Source organism: Scyliorhinus torazame, chromosome 29 (genome assembly GCF_047496885.1).
Source record: "Scyliorhinus torazame isolate Kashiwa2021f chromosome 29, sScyTor2.1, whole genome shotgun sequence".
Classification (NCBI taxonomy): domain Eukaryota; kingdom Metazoa; phylum Chordata; class Chondrichthyes; order Carcharhiniformes; family Scyliorhinidae; genus Scyliorhinus; species Scyliorhinus torazame.
The window spans coordinates 7,168,742-7,188,924 of NC_092735.1; the positions used below are offsets into that span (position 1 = coordinate 7,168,742).

At 47.1% G+C, this 20,183-nt stretch overlaps 1 protein-coding gene across 2 annotated transcripts in view; it reads left to right on the forward strand.

Annotated features, from left to right (window-relative positions):
* ep300b (E1A binding protein p300 b) overlaps window positions 1–19,164 on the forward strand; it is a 141,060-nt gene extending 121,896 nt beyond the window's left edge. For both annotated transcript variants that reach the window (XM_072492009.1, XM_072492010.1), the window contains exons 28-31: window positions 3,553–3,720; window positions 13,598–13,759; window positions 15,053–15,334; window positions 16,059–19,164. In XM_072492009.1, coding sequence (XP_072348110.1) covers window positions 3,553–3,720; window positions 13,598–13,759; window positions 15,053–15,334; window positions 16,059–18,272 — 2,826 coding nt within the window. In that variant the 3' untranslated portion in view covers window positions 18,273–19,164. The remainder of the gene's footprint in view (window positions 1–3,552; window positions 3,721–13,597; window positions 13,760–15,052; window positions 15,335–16,058) is intronic.
* Window positions 19,165–20,183: the final 1,019 nt, after the last annotated feature.

Genomic DNA, 20,183 nt, shown 5'->3' on the forward strand with positions numbered 1-20,183 from the left:
TGAATTGGAAAAAAATAATTGAGTACTCTAAATTTTTTAAAAAAGTTCACAAGAGGCTAATGATTTGGAGGTTAACCCTGAAAATGGAGAAGTAGATGAAGCTAGGTGACAAAGACATGGATGAGGGTTTCATCGGCCAAGCTGATAGAAGCAAAGGTGGGTAATGTCATTGGTGTGAAAGTAGCCAGTCTGTTAGTGGAATCAGAAGCTTAGCATAGGGTAGAATTTGACTCCGGTTGTGAAGAACCTGGCCTAGCCTGAGACTGGCCTGAGAGGGAGGAGGTGTCAGTGATGAGCTCAGGCAGTTTCTGCCATGCCAGACCATGCAGCCTGATAACTGAGCCAGTGGAAGAGTTGAGAGAGGTCATTGGTGTGCGTTTGAAATTTGACCTCCCATCTACAAATGATATTACCCAAGAGGCAGATAAAGAGGTAAGCAAGGATAAACCTTAATGAAACTTTGGTGTAAAGAGAAGCTATTGATAACGATAGCTTGAATACAATTAGACTGGTAAGAGTGGAACCAAATGGACAACGGAGGACAGTGGTGTAGTCGACCGTGGGCAAAGGTTACAAAAAGGTCCAGGAGGGAAAAAGTGTTAATGAATTTGCAAAGGAGCGTTTCAATGAAAGAGTGATTCAAACACAGCTTAGAGGAAAGATGTGTATGGACCTGGCCACAGCTGGGATGAAAGGTTTTTCTGGGGGCGATTTGTACCAAAGGTTCAGATGAGAGAATGATTGAGGAAATAATAGTTGTGGATGTAGATTAACTAGAGCAACACATCGATCTGAATAGGTTTTGCCTTAAAACTATAGTACACCAGGAAAAATGTAATGTTGGTGGTCAATACTGAATGTCTTTTCATGATTTGGTAACAAAATTGTCTTTGTACATTATGATTATTACATATAGTATATATGTATTATTTATATTTTTAGTCCAGATCTGTCACTCTTGTGCAGATAGTTGTCACGATTAAGTAGCTGTACTCAATCACATACTGTTTAAAAATTGCACAAAATTAAGTAATTGAAAATATTTATATCAGCTGGGTAAAATTAGGTGGAATCCGCTGCACTGAACTCAAACCCAACAGGCCAGTGTTGGTGTTTATACTTTACACATGCCGCCTTCCCCAACACCACCACTCTGGGTATCAGCCTTGTGCAAGTGGTAACATTCTGCTTTGAAGCCAGACTGTTGTGAATTCAAACCCCACATCTGAATCGGAGGTACCGTGTTCACATATGGCGCTCTGGAAATGCAGTAGGACTGGCGGGAGGGTGCACATGCAGAGATTCTTTCAGATTAAATTTGAAAGACACGATCTGGAGCTGACCGGTTACTCGTCTGCTACACTCAGTAAGCCATTTTTTGTTGTGTGCTGGCCTCTTCAAATTTGATGTGCTAAGGGAACATTGTGTTAAGAGCACGGTTATGGTAAACGCTGAATTATTCCAAATCCCAGAAGGGCAACTTGAAACAACTGCACAGAACTGCATATTTACAAATTGATATATTGTGTGAAAAGATATGAAACCAGAGAATGATGTCCCAGACGGTTTGTGATGATTTTAAATAAAATGTTCACTAAACAATGAAATCAATAACAATAAAGTCAACTGGAAGGACAGTTGACCAAATCAAAGGTTACTATATCCAGTATCACTCACTTCACCTAGTTCAAAACGCCTTTACTTCACTCACAAAAACAGACAATACTGGATAAACTCAGTTCTGTAAAGAGCAAAACAGTTAGCGTTTCGACTCTGACACTTCAGAGCTAAAGAGTGGGTGAAATGTGATGGATTATATACTGTGTAAGAGAGAGTGGAGCAGAGGAGACGGTCAATGAATGGTGGGAGCAAGGAAAGATTGCAACAAAAATGTGTAGGTTTGAGACAGCAGTTTGGCAGTGTGAAGGGCTCTAGGTGCAAGTAGTGGCATGAAGGTAAGATATCAGAAATTGTTAATGGGAGAGCAAAAGTCGATGCTCAGTGAAAGCAAAACGGAACAAGTAACAGATGGCCCAGTGGAGAAGAATGGTCACAGTCTAAAGTTGTTGAACTCAATGTTGAGTCCTAAGGGCTTAATCGGAAGAGGATGTGCAGCTCCTCCAGTTTGCGTTGGGCTTCACTGGAAAAATTGCAGCATGCCAAGGACAGACATGTGGCTATGAAAACAGGGTGCCGAGTTGAAATGGCAAGTAACAGGAAGGTTGAGGCCATACTTGCAGAGGGAGGGAAGGTGTTCTGCAAAGTGGTCACCCAGTCTGCGTTTAGTCTCTCCAGTGTAGACGTCATTGGGAGCAGCGAATACAGTAGACCAAATCGAAGGAGGTGCAGGTGAAATGTTGCTTCACCTGAAAGGAGTGTTTGGGACGTGCCATAAACGCTTCCTCTGTCTCATGCCCAGCACATCTTTGTTGCAATCTCTCCTAGCTCCCACCACTGGCATACTCTGCTCCAGCTGCCCCACCCCCTCTTATGCAACCAAACTATCTCTGCCTTCAAGCATCCTGCATTTTCCAGCAGTTTTTTAAAAAGTAAACCCAGCAGAAAACATTCCACTTTATTGGATTTCCCTGATATTTTCATGTCATCACTATTTTCCTGGACAATTGGCACCATTAATCATTGAGTTGATATCCTTTAATAAAGAGTTTATTGAACTTGATACTTGCTGTACAGGTTAAATGACAAACCAATGACTTGAGTTTTTTTAAATAAGAAGTCTTACAACACCAAGTTAAAGTCCAACAGGTTTGTTTCGAATCACTAGCCTTCGGAGCGCAGCTCCTTCATCAGGTGAATGAAGAGGTGGGTTCTGTGACCACATATATAGACACATTCAATGATGCAAGATGATACTTTGAATGCGAGTCTCTGCAGGTAATTAAGTCTTTACAGGTCCAGACCGAGCAACTGGAGAGAGGGATAATCACGGGTTAAAGAGATGTGAATTGTCCCAAGCCAGGACAGTTGGTAGGATTTTGCAAGCCCAAGCCAGATGGTAGGGGGTGAATGTAATGCGACATGAATCCAAGTTCCCGGTTGAGGCCGTACTCATGCGTGCGGAACTTGGCTATAAGCTTCTGCTCGGTGCTTCTGTGTTGTTGCGCGTCCTAAAGGCCGCCTTGGAGAACGCTTACCTGTAGATCAGAGGCTGAATGACCTTGACTGCTGAAGTGTTCCTCGACTGGAAGGGAACATTCCTGCCTGGCGATTGTCGCGCGATGTCCGTTCATCCGTTGTTGCAGCGTCTGCATGGTCTCGCCAATGTACCACGCCTCGTTTTTTTGTTCGAATACAGGAACTGTTTGTAACTGAATTTTACTTTGAGTAAAATGGATGTTGTTCCTCCACGTTTGACTTGCGATGTTTCAAAAATGGAACAATTCCAAAATGTCTGGTGATTATGATGCTGTTTTACTAGAAGTTATTGCGATTATAGTTTGCATCCTTTATACACATCACAGAATAGCTATTGATCTCATTGAGCAATATACTGAATGATGGTCGCATTCATAATGTGCTTCTCCCTTGCAGGATATATTTAAGCAGGCCACAGAGGATAGGTTGACTAGCGCAAAGGAATTACCGTACTTTGAGGGTGATTTCTGGCCGAATGTGTTGGAGGAAAGCATCAAAGAGCTGGAGCAGGAAGAAGAGGAGCGCAAGAGGGAGGAAAACAACACCTCTAGTGAGAGTACTGATGTAAGTCACCAGATATGGCTATATCTTTGGGTTGTGTTCTACCTAGTAAATCAGAAACCCAGAAGGTGAAGAGACCCCCTATAGATGCTGCATGCCATTGCGCAAATTCTAAAAATTGTTCTAACTTTTAGGATCGGTCAGTGTTTTTCTGTTAAAGAGTCAGTCCACAGAATAATCACTGAATTCACTCGCCAGGTTTCTGTCTTTTCCTGTTAATTTGCTGAAAGAGGTGATGACACTTTTTACAGCACAGAAGGCATTCGGCCCATCGTTTCTGCGCTTCTGCTGTGTTAGATCTTCTCTCTTCCTGCTAGCTTTTGTTGTATAAATAATGCACGTTTACTGCATCAAGACTAAATAGTTTGTATTTAAGGAAAAAGAACAATACAGCACAAGAACAGGCCCTTCGGCCCTCCAAGCGTGTACCGGTCATGATACCACCCTTGGCCAAAACCATGGGCACTCCTAAACTAATTTGTTGCTCAGTAACTTAAATGCAACCAGTTTTCTTCAAACCTCGTTTCTGTGCTACATTAACTGAGCTGTAAAGCATATTTACATGTACACACTGACAGGTATCTTTCAGATGGTTTGGATTTTTTGTCACAAGGTGACAAAATTTTAAAATTTAAAATATTTTTTAAAAAAATATTTATTAAAGTTTTTGAACAAAACAAAACAATTTTTTCCCCTTACAAACAATAAACCGCCCGCCCCACCCGTAACAAAATAACGCAAAATCGCCCTGAGCAAGGTATATACATGGTAAGATGATATATTTACAGAGCTTTATACACTGGCTCTCGCCCGTTCGTGCCAGTTTCCCCCACCCTCCATGTTATCCCCCGCTTGTCCGTCCCCTCAAACAATCTCTCGTTCTTCTCCCCCCCCCCAGGGTTGTTGCTGCTGACCGACCTTCCTCTAACGCTCCGTGAGGTAGTCTAAGAACGGTTGCCACCGCCTGTAGAACCCCTGTGCAGACCCCCTTAAGGCAAACTTAATCCTTTCCAACTTTATGAACCCAGCCATGTCGTTTGTCCAGGCCTCCACGCTAGGGGGCTTCGCCTCCTTCCACATTAGCAAGATCCTTCGCCAGGCTACCAGGGACGCAAAGGCCAGAATGCCGGCCTCTTTCGCCTCCTGCACTCCCGGCTCGTCCACTACTCCAAATATTGCTAGCCCCCAACTTGGCTTGACCCGGACTTTCACCACCTGAGATATTGCTCCCGCCACTCCTCTCCAGAACCCCTCCAGTGCCGGGCATGACCAAAACATATGGACATGGTTCGCCGGACTCCCTGCACATCTTCCACATCTGTCCTCTACCCCAAAGAACCTACTCAACCTCGCCCCCGTCAAGTGCGCTCTGTGAACCACCATATCAGGCTGAGCCTGGCACATGAGGAGGAGGAATTGACCCTACCCAGGGCGTCAGCCCACAGACCTTCCTCGATCTCCTCCCCCAGCTCCTCCTCCCATTTACCCTTCAACTCTTCTACCAGCGCTTCCCCCTCTTCTTTCATCTCTTGGTGTATTGCCGAAACCTTGCCCTCCCCGACCCATACACCCGAGATCACCCTGTCTTGAATTTCCTGTGTCGGGAGCAGCGGGAATTCCCTGACCTGTCGCCTCACAAAAGCCCTCGCCTGCATATATCTGAATGCATTTCCCGGGGGTAGCTCAAACTTCTCCTCTAGTGCCCCTAGGCTCACAAATGTCCTGTCGATGAACAGGTCCCCCATTCTTCTAATCCCCGCCCGGTGCCAGCCCTGGAACCCCCGTCCATCTACCCCGGGACAAACCGGTGGTTACCCCTGATCGGGGACCACACCGAGGCTCCCACTGCACCCCTATGCCGTCTCCACTGGCCCCAGATCCTTAACGTTGCCGCCACCACCGGGCTCGTGGTGTACTTTGATGGCGAGAGCGGCAACAGTGCCGTCACCAGCGCCCCCAAGCTCGTTCCTTTGCAGGACGCCATCTCCATCCTCTTCCATGCCGCCCCCTCTCCCTCCATAACCCACTTGTGGATCATCGCCACGTTTGCTGCCCAGTAGTAGCTCCCTAGGTTTGGCAGCGCCAGCCCTCCTCGGTCCCTACTGCACTCCAGGAACCCTCTCCTTACCCTCAGGGTTTTGTTCGCCCACACAAACCCCATAATACTCCTACCTACTCTCTTGAAAAAGCCTTTGGTGATCACGATGGGGAGGCACTGGAATACAAACAAAAACCTTGAATACCTTATTTATTTCCGTTGCACTCTGGACCATAGCTCCCCCACCATCTTTGACTCCCCCTATTTCCCTCTCACGGAGCTGGTGTGCCAGCATCCGACTGGCCTTTTCCCCGTACTCGAAGGTCGCCCCCTGCGCCTTCCTCCACTGTGCCTCTGCCTTCCCCGTGGTCAACAGGTCAAACTCCGTCTGGAGCCGTCTGCGTATCTCCTGTCCACTCGCAAAATCTCCCCCACTAACCTCTCCCTTTCCATACCCTCTGTCTTCTCCCTATGAGCCCTGATGGAGATTAGCTCTCCCCTGATCACCGCCTTCAACGCCTCCCATACTACCCCCACTCGCACCTCCCTGTTGTCGTTGGCCTCCAAATACCTTTCAATACACCCCCTTACCTTACCACACACCACCTCATCTGCCAACAGTCCCACATCCAACCGCCACAGCGGGCGTTGGTCCCTCTCCTCTCCCAGCCCCACTTCCACCCAGTGCGGGGCATGGTCCGACACGGCTATGGCCGAATACTCCGTCCCCTCCACCCTCTGGATGAGCGCCCTGCCCAGCACAAAGAAATCTATCCGGGAGTATGCCTTGTGCATGTGGGAGAAGAAAGAAAATTCCCTGGCCTGCGGTCTTGCGAACCTCCATGGGTCCACTCCCCCAATCTGGTCCATAAACCCCCTGAGCACCCTGGCCGCCGCCGGCCTCTTTTCCCGTTCTTGATCTGGAGCGGTCCAGTGCTGGGTCCAGCACTGTATTAAAGTCCCCTCCCATTATCAGTCCTCCTACCTCCAGGTCCGGGATGCGCCCCAACATGCGCTTCATAAATCCAGCATCATCCCAGTTCGGGGCGTATACATTTACCAACACCACCCACGTCCCTTGCAACCTGCCACTCGCCATCACGTATCTCCCTCCATTGTCCGCTACGATAGTCTTGGCCTCAAATGACACATGTTTTCCCACCAGAATTGCCACCCCTCTGTTTTTTGCGTCCAGTCCCGAGTGAAATACCTGTCCTACCCATCCCCTTCTTAACCTAACCTGGTCCGCCACCTTCAGGTGTGTCTCTTGGAGCATAGCCACGTCTGCCTTCAGTCCCTTCAAGTGCGCGAACACTCGAGCCCTCTTCACCGGTCCGTTCAGGCCCCTCACGTTCCACGTTATCAGCCGGATTGGAGGGGCTCTCCCCCCGCCGACTAGCCATCTCCTTTTCTGGGCCAGTCCCGTGTCCGCGTCTCCCTCGCCTCCGTCCTGGCCCACCTCTTCTGTGTCCCATTCCCTTTCGGCCAGTGCAGCAGCAACCCTGTTCCCCCCCGTTAGACCCCTGTCTAGCTTTTTTGCTCCCCCCATATCACTCCCGTAAGTCAGCTGACGCCTGCTGACCCCGGCTTCCCCCGCCATCCCTTTGACCCCCCCCCCCCCCCCCGGTGTGGGAATCTCCCCATCAGTAGGTGTTCCTACGCTCCCCCTCCCACCTTTCTTCCCGCACGCGGGAGAAAACCCCCGTGCTTTCCAGAGCCTGCCCCGCCCCCCCGACGCAGCTTCTGTTGCGGCCTTGTCTCTCGTCCCCAGCCCATATAACCTTCCCTGCGCGTGCTTACCCCCCTATATACAACCGCCATCATACTTCAACCCTCGAATGCCCCCCACCCTCACAAACCCTCAATTAGAGTCCAACTTTTCAGTTGATATAAAGGTCCACGCCTCTTCGGGCGTTTCAAAGTAGTGGTGTTGGCCGTTATATGTGACCCACAGTCGTGCTGGCTGCAACATTCCAAATTTCACTCCTTTCCGATGCAGCACCGCTTTGGCCCGGTTGAAACCCGCTCTCCGCTTAGCGACCTCCGTGCTCCAGTCTGGGTATATTCTAATCTCAGCATTGTCCCACTTGCTGCTCCGCTCCTTCTTGGCCCATTTCAGGACCCACTCTCTATCTGTGAACCGTTGAAATCTCACCACCATCGCCCTTGGCGGCTCGTTTGCTTTGGGCTTCCTCGCCAGCACCCGGTGCACCCCTTCCAGCTCCAGCAACCCCGGGTGGGCCTCCGCGCCCATCAGCGCCCCGATCATCGTGCCCGCATATGCCGCGGCGTCGGCCCCCTCCACTCCTTCTGGGAGACCCAGGATCCTCAAATTGTTTCTCCTCGACCTGTTCTCCAGGTCTTCGAGTCTTCCCGTCCACGTCTTGTGTAGCGCCTCGTGTCGCTCCACTCTCACCGCCAGGCCCAAGAGCTCGTCCTCATTCTCACTCACTTTGTCCTGGATCTTCACCTCGTGGGCTTTCTGGGTTGCCCCAAGTCTTTCAATTATTGCCAGCATCGGCACCACCATCTCCTTGTGCAGCTCCTCGAAGCAGCGCTTAATGAATTCTTGCATCTCTTCTTTGTCCCCGGCCGCTGCCATTTTGTTTATTTTACCCTTCTTCTCCCGCTGCTCCAGTGCCCTTTTTTTGGCCATTTTGCTGCGGGTCCGGTCCATACAGGTTAGTGGGGGACCTCTCTCCTCTCTTCCCCACGGTTTGGCTGTGTAAAAAATCCCGTTGGGGCTCTTCTATCGAGCCCGAAAGTCCGTCTTCGTGGGAGCTGCCGATTCGTGCGGCTTAGCTCCGCATAGCCGCAACAGGAAGTCCTCTCAAGGTAGGGCATGTTAATGGTGAGGAATGGAGCACTTTCTACTTTGAGCACTCACTGTGAGCAATACAAGCAATACAGTACAGCTACTCTCCGAAATATATCTAATCTCCGCTATTATATTTTCCTATTCGGTATTTGGTGGCACCAAGGAGTTTATTATTTGAAATACATTTTCCCCTTGTCTGAACAAGTTGCCAGACTTGGTCTTTTGAAAAGGCGCATGGGTAAGAAAGAAAGATGATTTGTAATACCAGCTGATTCATTTGAGCAAAAGCCAATTTTTGGACTATTGCCTTGGAAAAGAAAAGGCACCAAATAAGTGGTTAGCATTGCTGCCTCACGGGGCCGAGGACCCGGGTTCAATCCCGGCCCCGGGTCACTGTCCGTGTGGATTTTACACATTCTCCCCATGTCTAATTGCATGAAAAAGCTTTCTGGTCACCGCAAACTTTTCCCATTCCTAAAAGTTCTTTCTTAAACAAAAAACACAAAATGCTGCCCTCTACACAGCAAGTTAGTTATTCAAGTAATCCCTCTCAAAGGAGGTGTAATGCTTTTCAGATCATTTGTTTTATTTTCGGTTTGCGATGCACACAGCTTTCCCTGGTTTACTTTTCTGGTCGAGGCTGTCTGTTAAGAATGTTGGTTGTTTTTTTGGTCTGCTTTTTATTTTCCTGATCCTCTTTTAGTGCTCCTATGCCAATAGTTGAAAGGGCAACAGTGTTTTGTGACTGAACTCTGCCAATGTTCTTGAGCTATTAATTAGCCTAACTACCTAAAGCCACAGAGGTCTATTGTGTCTGCGCCAGTCAAAAACAACCACCAAACAATTCTACTCCCATTTCCCAGCGCTTGGCCTATAGCCTTGTCTGCCGTGGCATCTCCGGTGTACATCTAAATACTTCTTAAATGTTCTGAGGGTCTCTGCCTCCACCAGCCTCCAGGCAGCGAGTTCCAGACTCCCAGCACCCTCTGGGTGAAAAGGTTTTTCCTCACATCCCCTCTAAACCTCCCGTCCCTTACCTTAAATCTCTGCCCCCTGGTCACTGATCCCTACACCAAGGGGAAACGTTTCTTCCTGTCTACTCTACCTGTGCCCCTTCATAATCTTATCCATCTCAATCATGTTCCCCCTCAATCTCCTCTGTTCCAAGAAAAATAATCCCAGTTTATCCAATCTCCCTTCATAACTAACACTCTGCAGCCCAGGCAACATCCTGGTGAATCTCCTCTGCACCCTTTCCAGTGGCCATCACATCCCTCCTGTAATGTGGATTCCAGAACTGCTCCCAATACTCCACCAGCTCTGCTACCTTAAGGCACCAGTGTAGATGCACACCAAGGTTCCTCTGATCCTCGGTGCTTCCCAGGGTCCCGTCATTCATCATCTAGTCCCTTGCCTTATTTTCCTTGCTATTTACCACCCCACCAATTTTCGTATCATCCACAAACTTACTGATCAACCCTCCTACACTCCTATCTAAATTATTTCTCTAAACCCCAACATTGACCCCTGTGGGACCCCACTGAACTTGGGCTTCCAGTCAGAAAAACACTGCTTGACCATCACCCTCTGCTCCCTGCCACTCAGCCAATTCTGAATCCAATTTGTCAAATTTCATTGGATCCCAATTGGACCCCTTCGCTATCTGTCTCCCAAATGAGACCTTATCAAAAACCTTGCTGAAGTCCAAGAAGATGATGTCAAATGCGTTGCCCTCAATTCACACCTGGTCACCTCTTCAAGTAATTCAATCAGGTTGGTCAGACATGACGTCCCCTTAACAAAACCATGTTGACTGTTTTGATTAATTCCTGCCCCTCCAAATGCAGATGAATTATGTCTCTCAGAATTGTTTCCAATAGTTTCCGCATCACTGAGGTTAGACTGACTTGCCTGTAGTCTCCTGATTTATCCATTCCTCCCTTCCTGAATAAAGGTACCACATTTAATCAAATCTAATCTTTTCAGTATTTTAAAGGCCTGGATCAAACCTGGGCCCTTGTGAGAGGACCAAAACTGAACACTGTTCTAAACCAAGCCCAATGGAGGTCTTGTGCAAAGATTATATTCTTTTATTATTTGTATTGCTTGTCCTGACCGTGCATCCTGGTACTTTGCCGCGGTGATCGTAGACCTTCAGGGATTCATGTCCTATGACACCTAGATTTTCTCCCACTCAGCAATCTTAAGCCGTGTGTAGTATGTACATTTACCTTCAGCTTGATGTATGTAAATAACATGGCATTTGCCTCTTCTAAATGACCTGCCAGATGTTGGCCCATTGAAATCCCTAAAGTCTATTTTTCTCATCTAAGGTTCTAATGCACTCAAAAATATTTTTAGCGTTAAGTTTTGCTTCTCCATCTGCTTTTTCTGTTCATCTTTCTCTTTCCACCTCTTGTGTCTACAATAAAAATGGACGAAATCTGTAATTCTTACAGTCTAACGGAGTTTTTGAGCCATTGTTTATGTTGATTTGCAGGATATCTGGTGTTCCTAACCTGGTGTGTTTGTGTACCTCTCTCTTTCTACCTCCCATTCTTGCACTCTCTTGTGCTTGCTTCTCATTATTTCTTTGTCTCATATGCTCCTGCCTTCACTATCTGCAGCTGGTTACCATTGTCACTGTCCCATCCTATCTGCTGCCACGTTTAGTCACTCTGTTCAATTTCTTTCATACTCTTTATTATCAATGTCATAGTTTGGTGCTTTTTCCGTTCTTTTATCTCTTCTTCTTGATGCTGTGCTTCACTCTTTTTTTCTCTCTCCTTTTTCCCATCTTTCCACCTTCCTTTGCCTCACCATTTTGCTCTTCACTCTCATTCTCTCCTATTCTTCCATTTTTTTTCCCTATCTACCCCTTCACCACCAAGCTTCCCCCGTCATAGCCTTTAGTATCATTTTTTTTCTATAAATTTAGAGTACACAATTCTTTTTTAATTCCAATTAAGGGGCAATTTAGCGTGGCCAATCTTCCTACCCTGCAGTGCACAATGTGAGGGAGAGTAAGGATTCATCACCTCATTTCCTTCTGGCTTTCATTCCCTGCTCCATTTCCAGCATGGGTCCACTTCTCTCCTGCACCCTGGAACCAGTCTGAAGATGTTGTATTTATTCTCCTAAATCCTGTAATAACAGTGCAGCGAACAAGCTCCATCGAGGACATAAGGTGGTTAGAACTGAAGCACCCATATGTTAGTAGTTCATAACCAAAGTTCAATGCTCCATGGTTATTGAGGAACAGAATTGGATTGGATTGGATTTGTTTATTGTCACGTGTACCGAGGTACAGTGAAAAGTATTGTTCTGCGAGCAGCTCAACAGATCATTAAGTACATGAGAAGAAAAGGGAATAAAAGAAAATACATAATAGGGCAACACAACATATACAATGTAACTACATAAGCACTGGCATCGGATGAAGCATACAGGGTGTAGTGTTAATGAGGTCAGTCCGTAAGAGGGTCATTTAGGAGTCTGGTGACCGTGGGGAGTTCCTCAGTGTTTCATTAACTTTTTTTTATACCTGTACGGTTCTATTCCTCTAAATGCCAATCTTATAAGCATTGGGCATTCTATAGTTTGACACATTTATTGAATAAACTAGAAATTGAGTGTAGGTAGACTTGAGAACAGTAGAATGATGTATTGTCCAATAAGCCTGTCCAATACTACTTAAACCCCTAAAATTCTTGCTTTGCACTGTTTACTAATTCCAATCATGTTTTGGATTTGAATATATCTTGATTTGTGATGCAAAAGATTGTGCTGTTGCTGGAGATACTGGGGCCCAGAATAGTTGCCAGGTTAGCAACCGTGAAACTTGGGAACACCAGGCAGGACTTTATTAGAATTATTTTTACTCCATTTCCTGCCCAGCAACCACCTAGGTCAAGATACTGACAGCTGCCAGGTGGGTAAGCTGGCTGTACAAGGCAGCAGCCATGAATGGTCCCAGGAAATTGGAACAGGGTTGAGGGAGGACATGTTGATGGTGGTGCCAGGTGGGAGCGAGGGATCACAGGGAGAGGCAGGAGAAGCATCCCTCTTGGCCTACCAGCACTGCTCGATCTGGCAGCCCCTGCTGCCCTCCCAACTGGATCTCCCAAGCACTGGGAATCCCAGCCCACCACCATTAAATTCAAATAAACAATTAGCAAAACTTGAGTAAAAACAAGCTCGAGAGCACTTTAAAATCATTGACCCATGCTCCCCCTCCTGCCAACTTGGGGAGAGGTTTAGTTTACCTGTCTTAAACTAAACTTGCACTGGACAGGATACTGAGAAAGGATGCTTTGAGCATTACATTCATTACATTGTACTGTATGATTACTGATTTGGTCCATTTATGACTGAAAGACACCCCCAGTTCTCAGGAAGTATCTACCTAATTGATAATTTTCTGATGATTTCTGAGCCTGCATAGGCAAAATAAGAGCCTGTATAAAAATGTTTAATTTGTCATATTTCTTGCAACACAGCATCAGCAACATGAAACAAAACACTTGGGGCAACTCCCTTGTGTTCAGAATGTGAAAGTAACATGTTTATTCACTCAAGCCTAACTAATTGTGATGATTCTTTTTTCCGATGTTTTCCAAAATGGAGGTGTCACCGTGTGAGAGTGCAGCAAAAATAATTGAATTGCTCCCTCTCTCCTTCTAAAAACACAAGCACTTGCTGCATTCTGCTCCCCTCCCCTACCGTGTTCTTCAAACCCAGCTCTCGCAACAGCTGTTAGCAATTTGAAGGCATAACTCTCAAATGTACTGATCTAACCAGGATTTCCTGAATTTGCAACATCACTTCGAAAGCAGCGATGGATGTGCAAGCCCCCCAGCTGATTTGCCAGTTTCTTGGATCGTTGCACTCCCACCCTGGACTTGCTCCTATCGGGTTGAGACACGTTTGGTCTTAGTGGAATTGAGTTTAATGTAACTCTTTGAGAGTAAGACACATACTTTGAAGTATTGCTGTAACTGGTAAATTTGCACGGATCTTTTCAGGGAAAGAAGGGAGACAGCAAAAATGCAAAGAAAAAGAATAACAAGAAAACGAGTAAGAATAAGAGCAGCCTGAGCCGAGGAAACAAGAAGAAACCAGGGATGCCCAACGTGTCCAACGACCTCTCACAGAAACTTTATGCCACCATGGAAAAACACAAGGAGGTACAATTTTCTCTTTAGTCTGTTCCGGGTAATTACTGATCAACTCCCCCTCTCTCTCTTCCACCCCCTTCCCGTTGCTGTTTGGTTCCTGCAGTTGCTGCTCTGACCCCCACCAGATCTGCTAAATAACCTTGACAGCACAGTCAAACTCAACGGAAAAATTGTGGATAAATATGTGCTCCATGGAGCGCAGGCTGTGGCATGTGCTGCATCGTTTGTGCAATTTAAGACATTTTTCCCCTTCCTCCAGATATTAATTTGTGGTATCTTTGCATGCCTAGTCATAAAATAAATCCCAAAGTTCACCAAAGTTTTATTGAAGCAGAATTGGATTGGATTTGTTTATTGTCACGTGTACCGAGGTACAGTGAAACGTCTTTTTCTGCGAGCAGCTCAACAGATCATTAAGTACATGGGAAGAAAAGGGAATAAAAGAAAATACATAATAGGGCAACACAAGGGACACAATGTAACTATATATACTCCGGCATCGGATGAAGCATACAGGCATAACATGTAGTGTTAATGCGGTCAGCCCATGAGCGGGTCGTTTAGGAGTCTGGTATCAGCGGGGAAGAAGCTGTTTTTGAGTCTGTTCGTGCGTGTTCTCAGACTTCTGTATCTCCTGCCCGATGGAAGAAGTTGGAAGAGTGAGTAAGCCCGGTGGGCGGGGTCTTTGATTATGCTGCCCACTTTCCCCAGGCAGCGGGAGGTGTAGATGGAGTCAACGGATGGGAGGCAGGTTTGTGTGATGGACTGGGCGATGTTCACGACTCTCTGAAGTTTCATGTGGTCTTGGGCCGAGCAGTTGCCGTACCAGGCTGTGATGCAGCCAGATGGGATGCTTTCTATGGTGCATCTGTAAAAGTTGGTCAGAGTTAATGTGGACTTGCCAAATTTCCTTAGTTTCCTGAGGAAGTATAGGCGCTTTAATTTAATTTGTGAATGCGCCACCTGGTGCCATGTGCACGAGGAAGGCAAGGGCGATTGTCATAAAAACTCATCTGGTTCACTAATGTCAGTTACAGAAGGAAATCTACATATGATTCCGGACTCTTAAATGCCCTCTGAAATGGCCTAGTAAGCCACTCAGTTGAGTTAGAGGACAATTGGGGATGGGCAATATATGCTGTGTGACGCCCACATCCCCTGAACAATTCGTTTTTTAAAAGATTCAGAGGATATTGGAAAATGAAGATTTGTATTTGGGTGTTTGAAGCAATCCGCAAATGTAAAAACAACTTGTGAATTGTATTTGATCAAATTTTAATTGTTTGAATTTTGCTTTTGCAGGTGTTTTTTGTGATCCGTCTGATTGCAGGTCCTAACTCGAACTCACTGCCGACCATCCTAGATCAGGATCCACTCATCGCGTGTGACCTGATGGATGGGCGTGATGCCTTTCTCACGCTGGCGAGGGACAAACACATGGAGTTCTCATCACTGAGGCGGGCCAAGTGGTCAACCATGTGCATGCTGGTGGAACTTCACAATCAGGGCCAGGATCGCTTTGTATATACATGCAATGAGTGCAAGCACCATGTGGAGACCAGGTGGCACTGCACTGTCTGTGAGGTACGTGTTAATCTAAAGTTTGTCATTCCAGACCAATGCAAAGTATAAAATCATGTACTGCAGCCTTTTCAATTCATATATGAAGGACTCTTGAGTACAAGCTTATTTGTAATAGGCGAGAGGGTTATAGCGGGGTCTATGGACAGCTTATTTACTCAATTGTATTGTCTGGTTAATTAACTCCGAATAGACCAGAGATTGACCTTTTACCGCTTGGTCTAGTTGGCTATGCATTTACTAACTTGAGCCATTCGAGAGCACAAAAAACTACAGGGGTAGGCCATAGCCCCGAGACAGTTCTGCCATCAGTTTGAACATGGCTGTTCTGTACCTCAGCTTCTATGTTCCTTGATAACATGATCTAATTATCTGTTAACCTCCGTACGGGGAAAAAACCTGCCTGATTTCACTCCTGAAGGGCCTAGCTCTTATTTATTTCCTGTGGAAACCTTAAACTTTAAAAATAGCCTCTCTGTATCTCCACTGTGGAATCATTTCAGACACCTTAATTAGATCACCATCCAGCCTTCTAATCTCAAAGGAATGCAAACCAAGTTTATGCAACCGGTCTATCCATTTTAACCCTTTCCAGCCCTATTGTATAAATTTATAAAATGCTCAGAATGAATCACTAAACGTGCTAAGATAGCAACTTTGCCAAGTGACTGTTGGGGTTTTGGTAAGTGTTGAACTAATTTTTTCTCAATTTGTTTTTTTTCTCTAGGATTATGACCTCTGTGTCAACTGCTTTAACACTAAGGGCCATGAACACAAGATGGAGAAACTCGGCCTTGGTCTGGACGATGAGAGTAACACACAAGGGTCCGAAACCAGCACTGGAGATTCACGGCGCCTCAGCATCCAGCGCTGCATTCAGTCACTGGTCCATGCTTGCCAGTGCCGCAATGCCAACTGTTCTCTGCCTTCCTGCCAGAAGATGAAGAGGGTCGTCCAGCACACCAAGGGCTGCAAACGCAAGACCAATGGTGGCTGCCCGATATGCAAGCAGCTTATTGCGCTTTGTTGCTACCATGCTAAGCACTGCCAAGAAACTAAGTGTCCTGTGCCGTTCTGTCTCAACATCAAGCACAAGCTTCGTCAGCAACAGCTACAGCACCGCCTGCAGCAGGCCCAGATGCTACGCAGGAGGATGGCCACAATGCAGCGAGGCGGGGTAGGACAGCAAAGTCTGCCGTCTCCAAGTGGCACTGCGCCCACTACTCCAACAGGCCAACAGCCGAGCACCCCACAGACCCCTCAGCCTCCACCCCCAGCTCCACCACAGCCCCAGCCACAGCCTCCGCCCCCGACCAACATGCCTTCCTACAGCAATATGGCAAGAAGTCAGCCACAGGCCTCTATACCGCAAGGGAAGCCAACTGGACAGGTGGTATCTGCTGCCCAAGTGGCACCGCCGGCTCAGCCCCCGCCGCCACCGGCTGCTGTGGAAATTGCCATGCAGATTCAAAGAGCAGCGGACGCCCAGCGGCTGATGGCACAGCAGCAGTCTTTCCAGCGGTCTGCAGTAATGAATCCCCATATATCACCCATCAATCAAATGCCTGGAATGAACATTAACCCACAGCAGTCGCAGAGAGGCCCCACTCACACGGAGCAGGGAATGGGGCCAACCAGCATGCAGCAGGCACAGTGGGGACAAGCTGCAATGGCCCAGACTCAGCAACATCCCCAGAGCTTGCAGAGACCCGTCATGCAGCAAGCCCTGCAAATTAACATGCAGCCCCAACCACCACCGCCCATGTGCCAAGTTACATCAGGAGTGCCTCAGCCGAACAGAGGTGCCATTCCCCAAGGAGCCCTGCAGGACTTACTGCGGACACTCCGGTCTCCAAGCTCCCCTATGCAGCAGCAGCAAGTGCTAGCTATCCTCCGCTCCAACCCCCAGCTCATGGCTGCCTTCATCAAGCAAAGGGCGGCCAGGTATCAAGGAGGCCAAGGTCAGCCAGGTATGCAGGGACAGCCAGGAATGCAACCACAGCCAGGAATGCAGCCTCAGCCTGCTCTTCAGGGGCAGCAGGGCATGCATGGCACCCCAGGCATGCAGAACATGAGCCCCATGCAGCCTGTCGTTCAACGGCCCAACATGCCTCAGCAGCCACAGCAGCAGCAACAAAGCATGGCTGGGTTAAATGCACAGGGGCAGCCCATGAACATGAGCCACCCCATGAACAACCACTTTAGGGAACTTTTGATGCGGCGCCAGTTCATGCAACAGCAGCAGAAACAGCAGCAGCAGCAGCAGCAGCAGCCAAACCCGAGCATGGGTGCTGGAATGGCCAGCCAGTTTCAGCAACCTCAAGGAGCTGGTTATGTCATGCAGCAGCAGCAGCAACAGAGGATGCAGCATCACATGCCCATGCAGCAGGGAACCATGGGTCAAGTGGGTCAGCCGATGGGGCAGATGAACCAGCTTCCGCAAGCGGCAATGGGGGCAGAGGGCAGTTCCAGCCTTCAGACTCTCCAACAGCGACTTATCCAGCAGCAGATGGGTTCTCCGGCTCAGTCCAACTCCATGAGTCCACAGCAGCACATGCTCCCTGGCCAGGCGCAGTCACCTCACCTCCAGGGCCAGCACCCATCCTCCCTCAGCAACCAGGTGCGGTCCCCGCAGCCCGTGCCGTCGCCACGCCCGCAGTCCCAGCCACCTCATTCCAGCCCGTCGCCCAGGATGCAACCTCAACCGTCTCCCCACCACGTCTCGCCACAGACTAACTCCCCACATCCGGGAATGGTAGCTGCCCAGGGAAACCCCATGGATCAAGGACACTTTGCTGCTCCGGACCAGAGTGCAATGCTTTCTCAACTTGCTAACCCTGGAATGGCAGGCTTACACGGTGCCAGTGACCTTGGCTTGGGTTCTGACAACCCGGACTTAACAGGCACAAACATTAATCACAATACACTAGACATCTTGTAGCATTTTGGGAGCAAATTCTCATTTTTCGTCTTTACTTAGGGTTTTTTGTACTGAAAAACAATTTTGAAATTTCTAGGGAGGACTATTTTCCCAGAATTCATTGAACTGCAATTTATTGAGAAAATAAACTGAGGGATGATATTATACAAAGAATATATTTTTTGTTATGACTGGTGAACAGCCGGTCCCCTTTTTTTTTTTCGTTTTCCTGTTCTGTTGTTTCAATTGCCGATAGCCCATACCCACATTTTTTAAGCGAAGGACAGTTGAATTCATATTTTTATTTTCTAACTTCAAAACAATCTTGTATGCATTTGTTCATTAACGCAAAGCATTTCACAAAAGAGAAAAAAAACAGCCTGTGCTACAGTATACATCCGTTTTTTTTTGACAGCAAAAGGATTGCGATACCTCCTTGTGTATCCCCCTTCTTCCCTTTAAAAAAAAAAAAAAAATTCCACTTCTTTACAAGGGTTTGAGCAGAAATTTCGAAGTATTAATAATTTGTACAGGTAGAGCGAGAGACTATTGCACAAACTGGCAGCTGCCAAAACGTCCTGCGGATGTAGAATATTGTGGGGTTTTTCAATTTAATGGTGAATATTTACTGTTTGTTTTATTTTTTTTGGTGCGACTATCGAAGGATTCTTTAAAAAAAGACTGCGTGACTGATTTTATTGAACACATCCCTTGGTTTTTCCTCTTTCAGACTTTTGTGTAAAACTTGAAAAATGGGCAAACAGAAAAAGAAAAAATCCTATCCTGAAACGTGTAAATCATGCAATTTATTGATAATTACTTATAAATATGAACTTTGGATCACTGTATAGACTGCTACAATTGATTTTTTTCTTATTTACCATATTGTTGAATAAACTGTGTGCAACAGCGACACTGCCTGTTTTTTAATGGCTGCTCTTTGCCCACTTTGGTGCCTGACAGGCAGAAGCAAAATAAAATTGGATTTCTCTTTGGTGGTCAGGTTTAGCAGATTAGCCACGTAGCTGTCCTGCTTGGCGGCAAGCAGTTTTTAAAAAAACTTTAATCCATTGGAATTTATTGAGTTCCAACTTCACATACCCAGGAAACTTGAGCAAAGCTTGTGATCGCGTGCCGATGTCCTCAATTTCCCATTCCTCGAATTTCAGATCTTGGGCAGTGGCCTGTGAAACCTGTTGAGTAGAAAATGAAGAGGAGGAAGGGAAGGGCATGCTGCTTAAAGTAATTATTTCGACTTGTGTATATGCATTACAACCTCCCAACCCGCTTCACAGGAGCTTTCTAGAAACACAATTCGCACTTGAGGCAGTGGGGCAGAAAGTCTGGTCAAAAAGGTTGTAAGATGGATATTTAACTGGAGAAAGAAAGGCCGAGAGGTTTAGGGAGGAAATTGCAATGTTGTCGTCTGTTGGTAGCCTCGTATCATTTGTGGAGCGATTTAAAATCAGGGGAGCTCAACTGGTCAAACGGGGGGAAAAGTGCAGATACATCTGAGCTTCCAGAGCTGAAGGAGATGACAGGGGCGAGGCCTTGGAGGGTTAGTAAAATGAGGTTGAGAATCTTAGAAGTTAAAGCATCGTTTAACTGGGCGCCAGTATAGGACAGCAAGCAATGGGATGACATTAACAGGACTTGGTACAAATCAAGACACAGGCAGTGGGGCAGCACGGTGGCGCAGTGGTTAGTGCTGCTGCCTTATGGCGCCGAGGTCCCAGGTTCGATCCCGGCTCTGGGATATTGTCTGTGTGGAGTTTGCACACACTCCCTGTGAGTTTTGCCCCCACAACCCAAAGATGTGCAGGCGAGGTGGATTGGTCACGCTAAATTGCCCCTTAATTGGTAAAAATGAATTGGGTACTCTAAATTTATTTCTATAAAAAAGACACGGGCAGTGACCCCCTCAGTTTATGG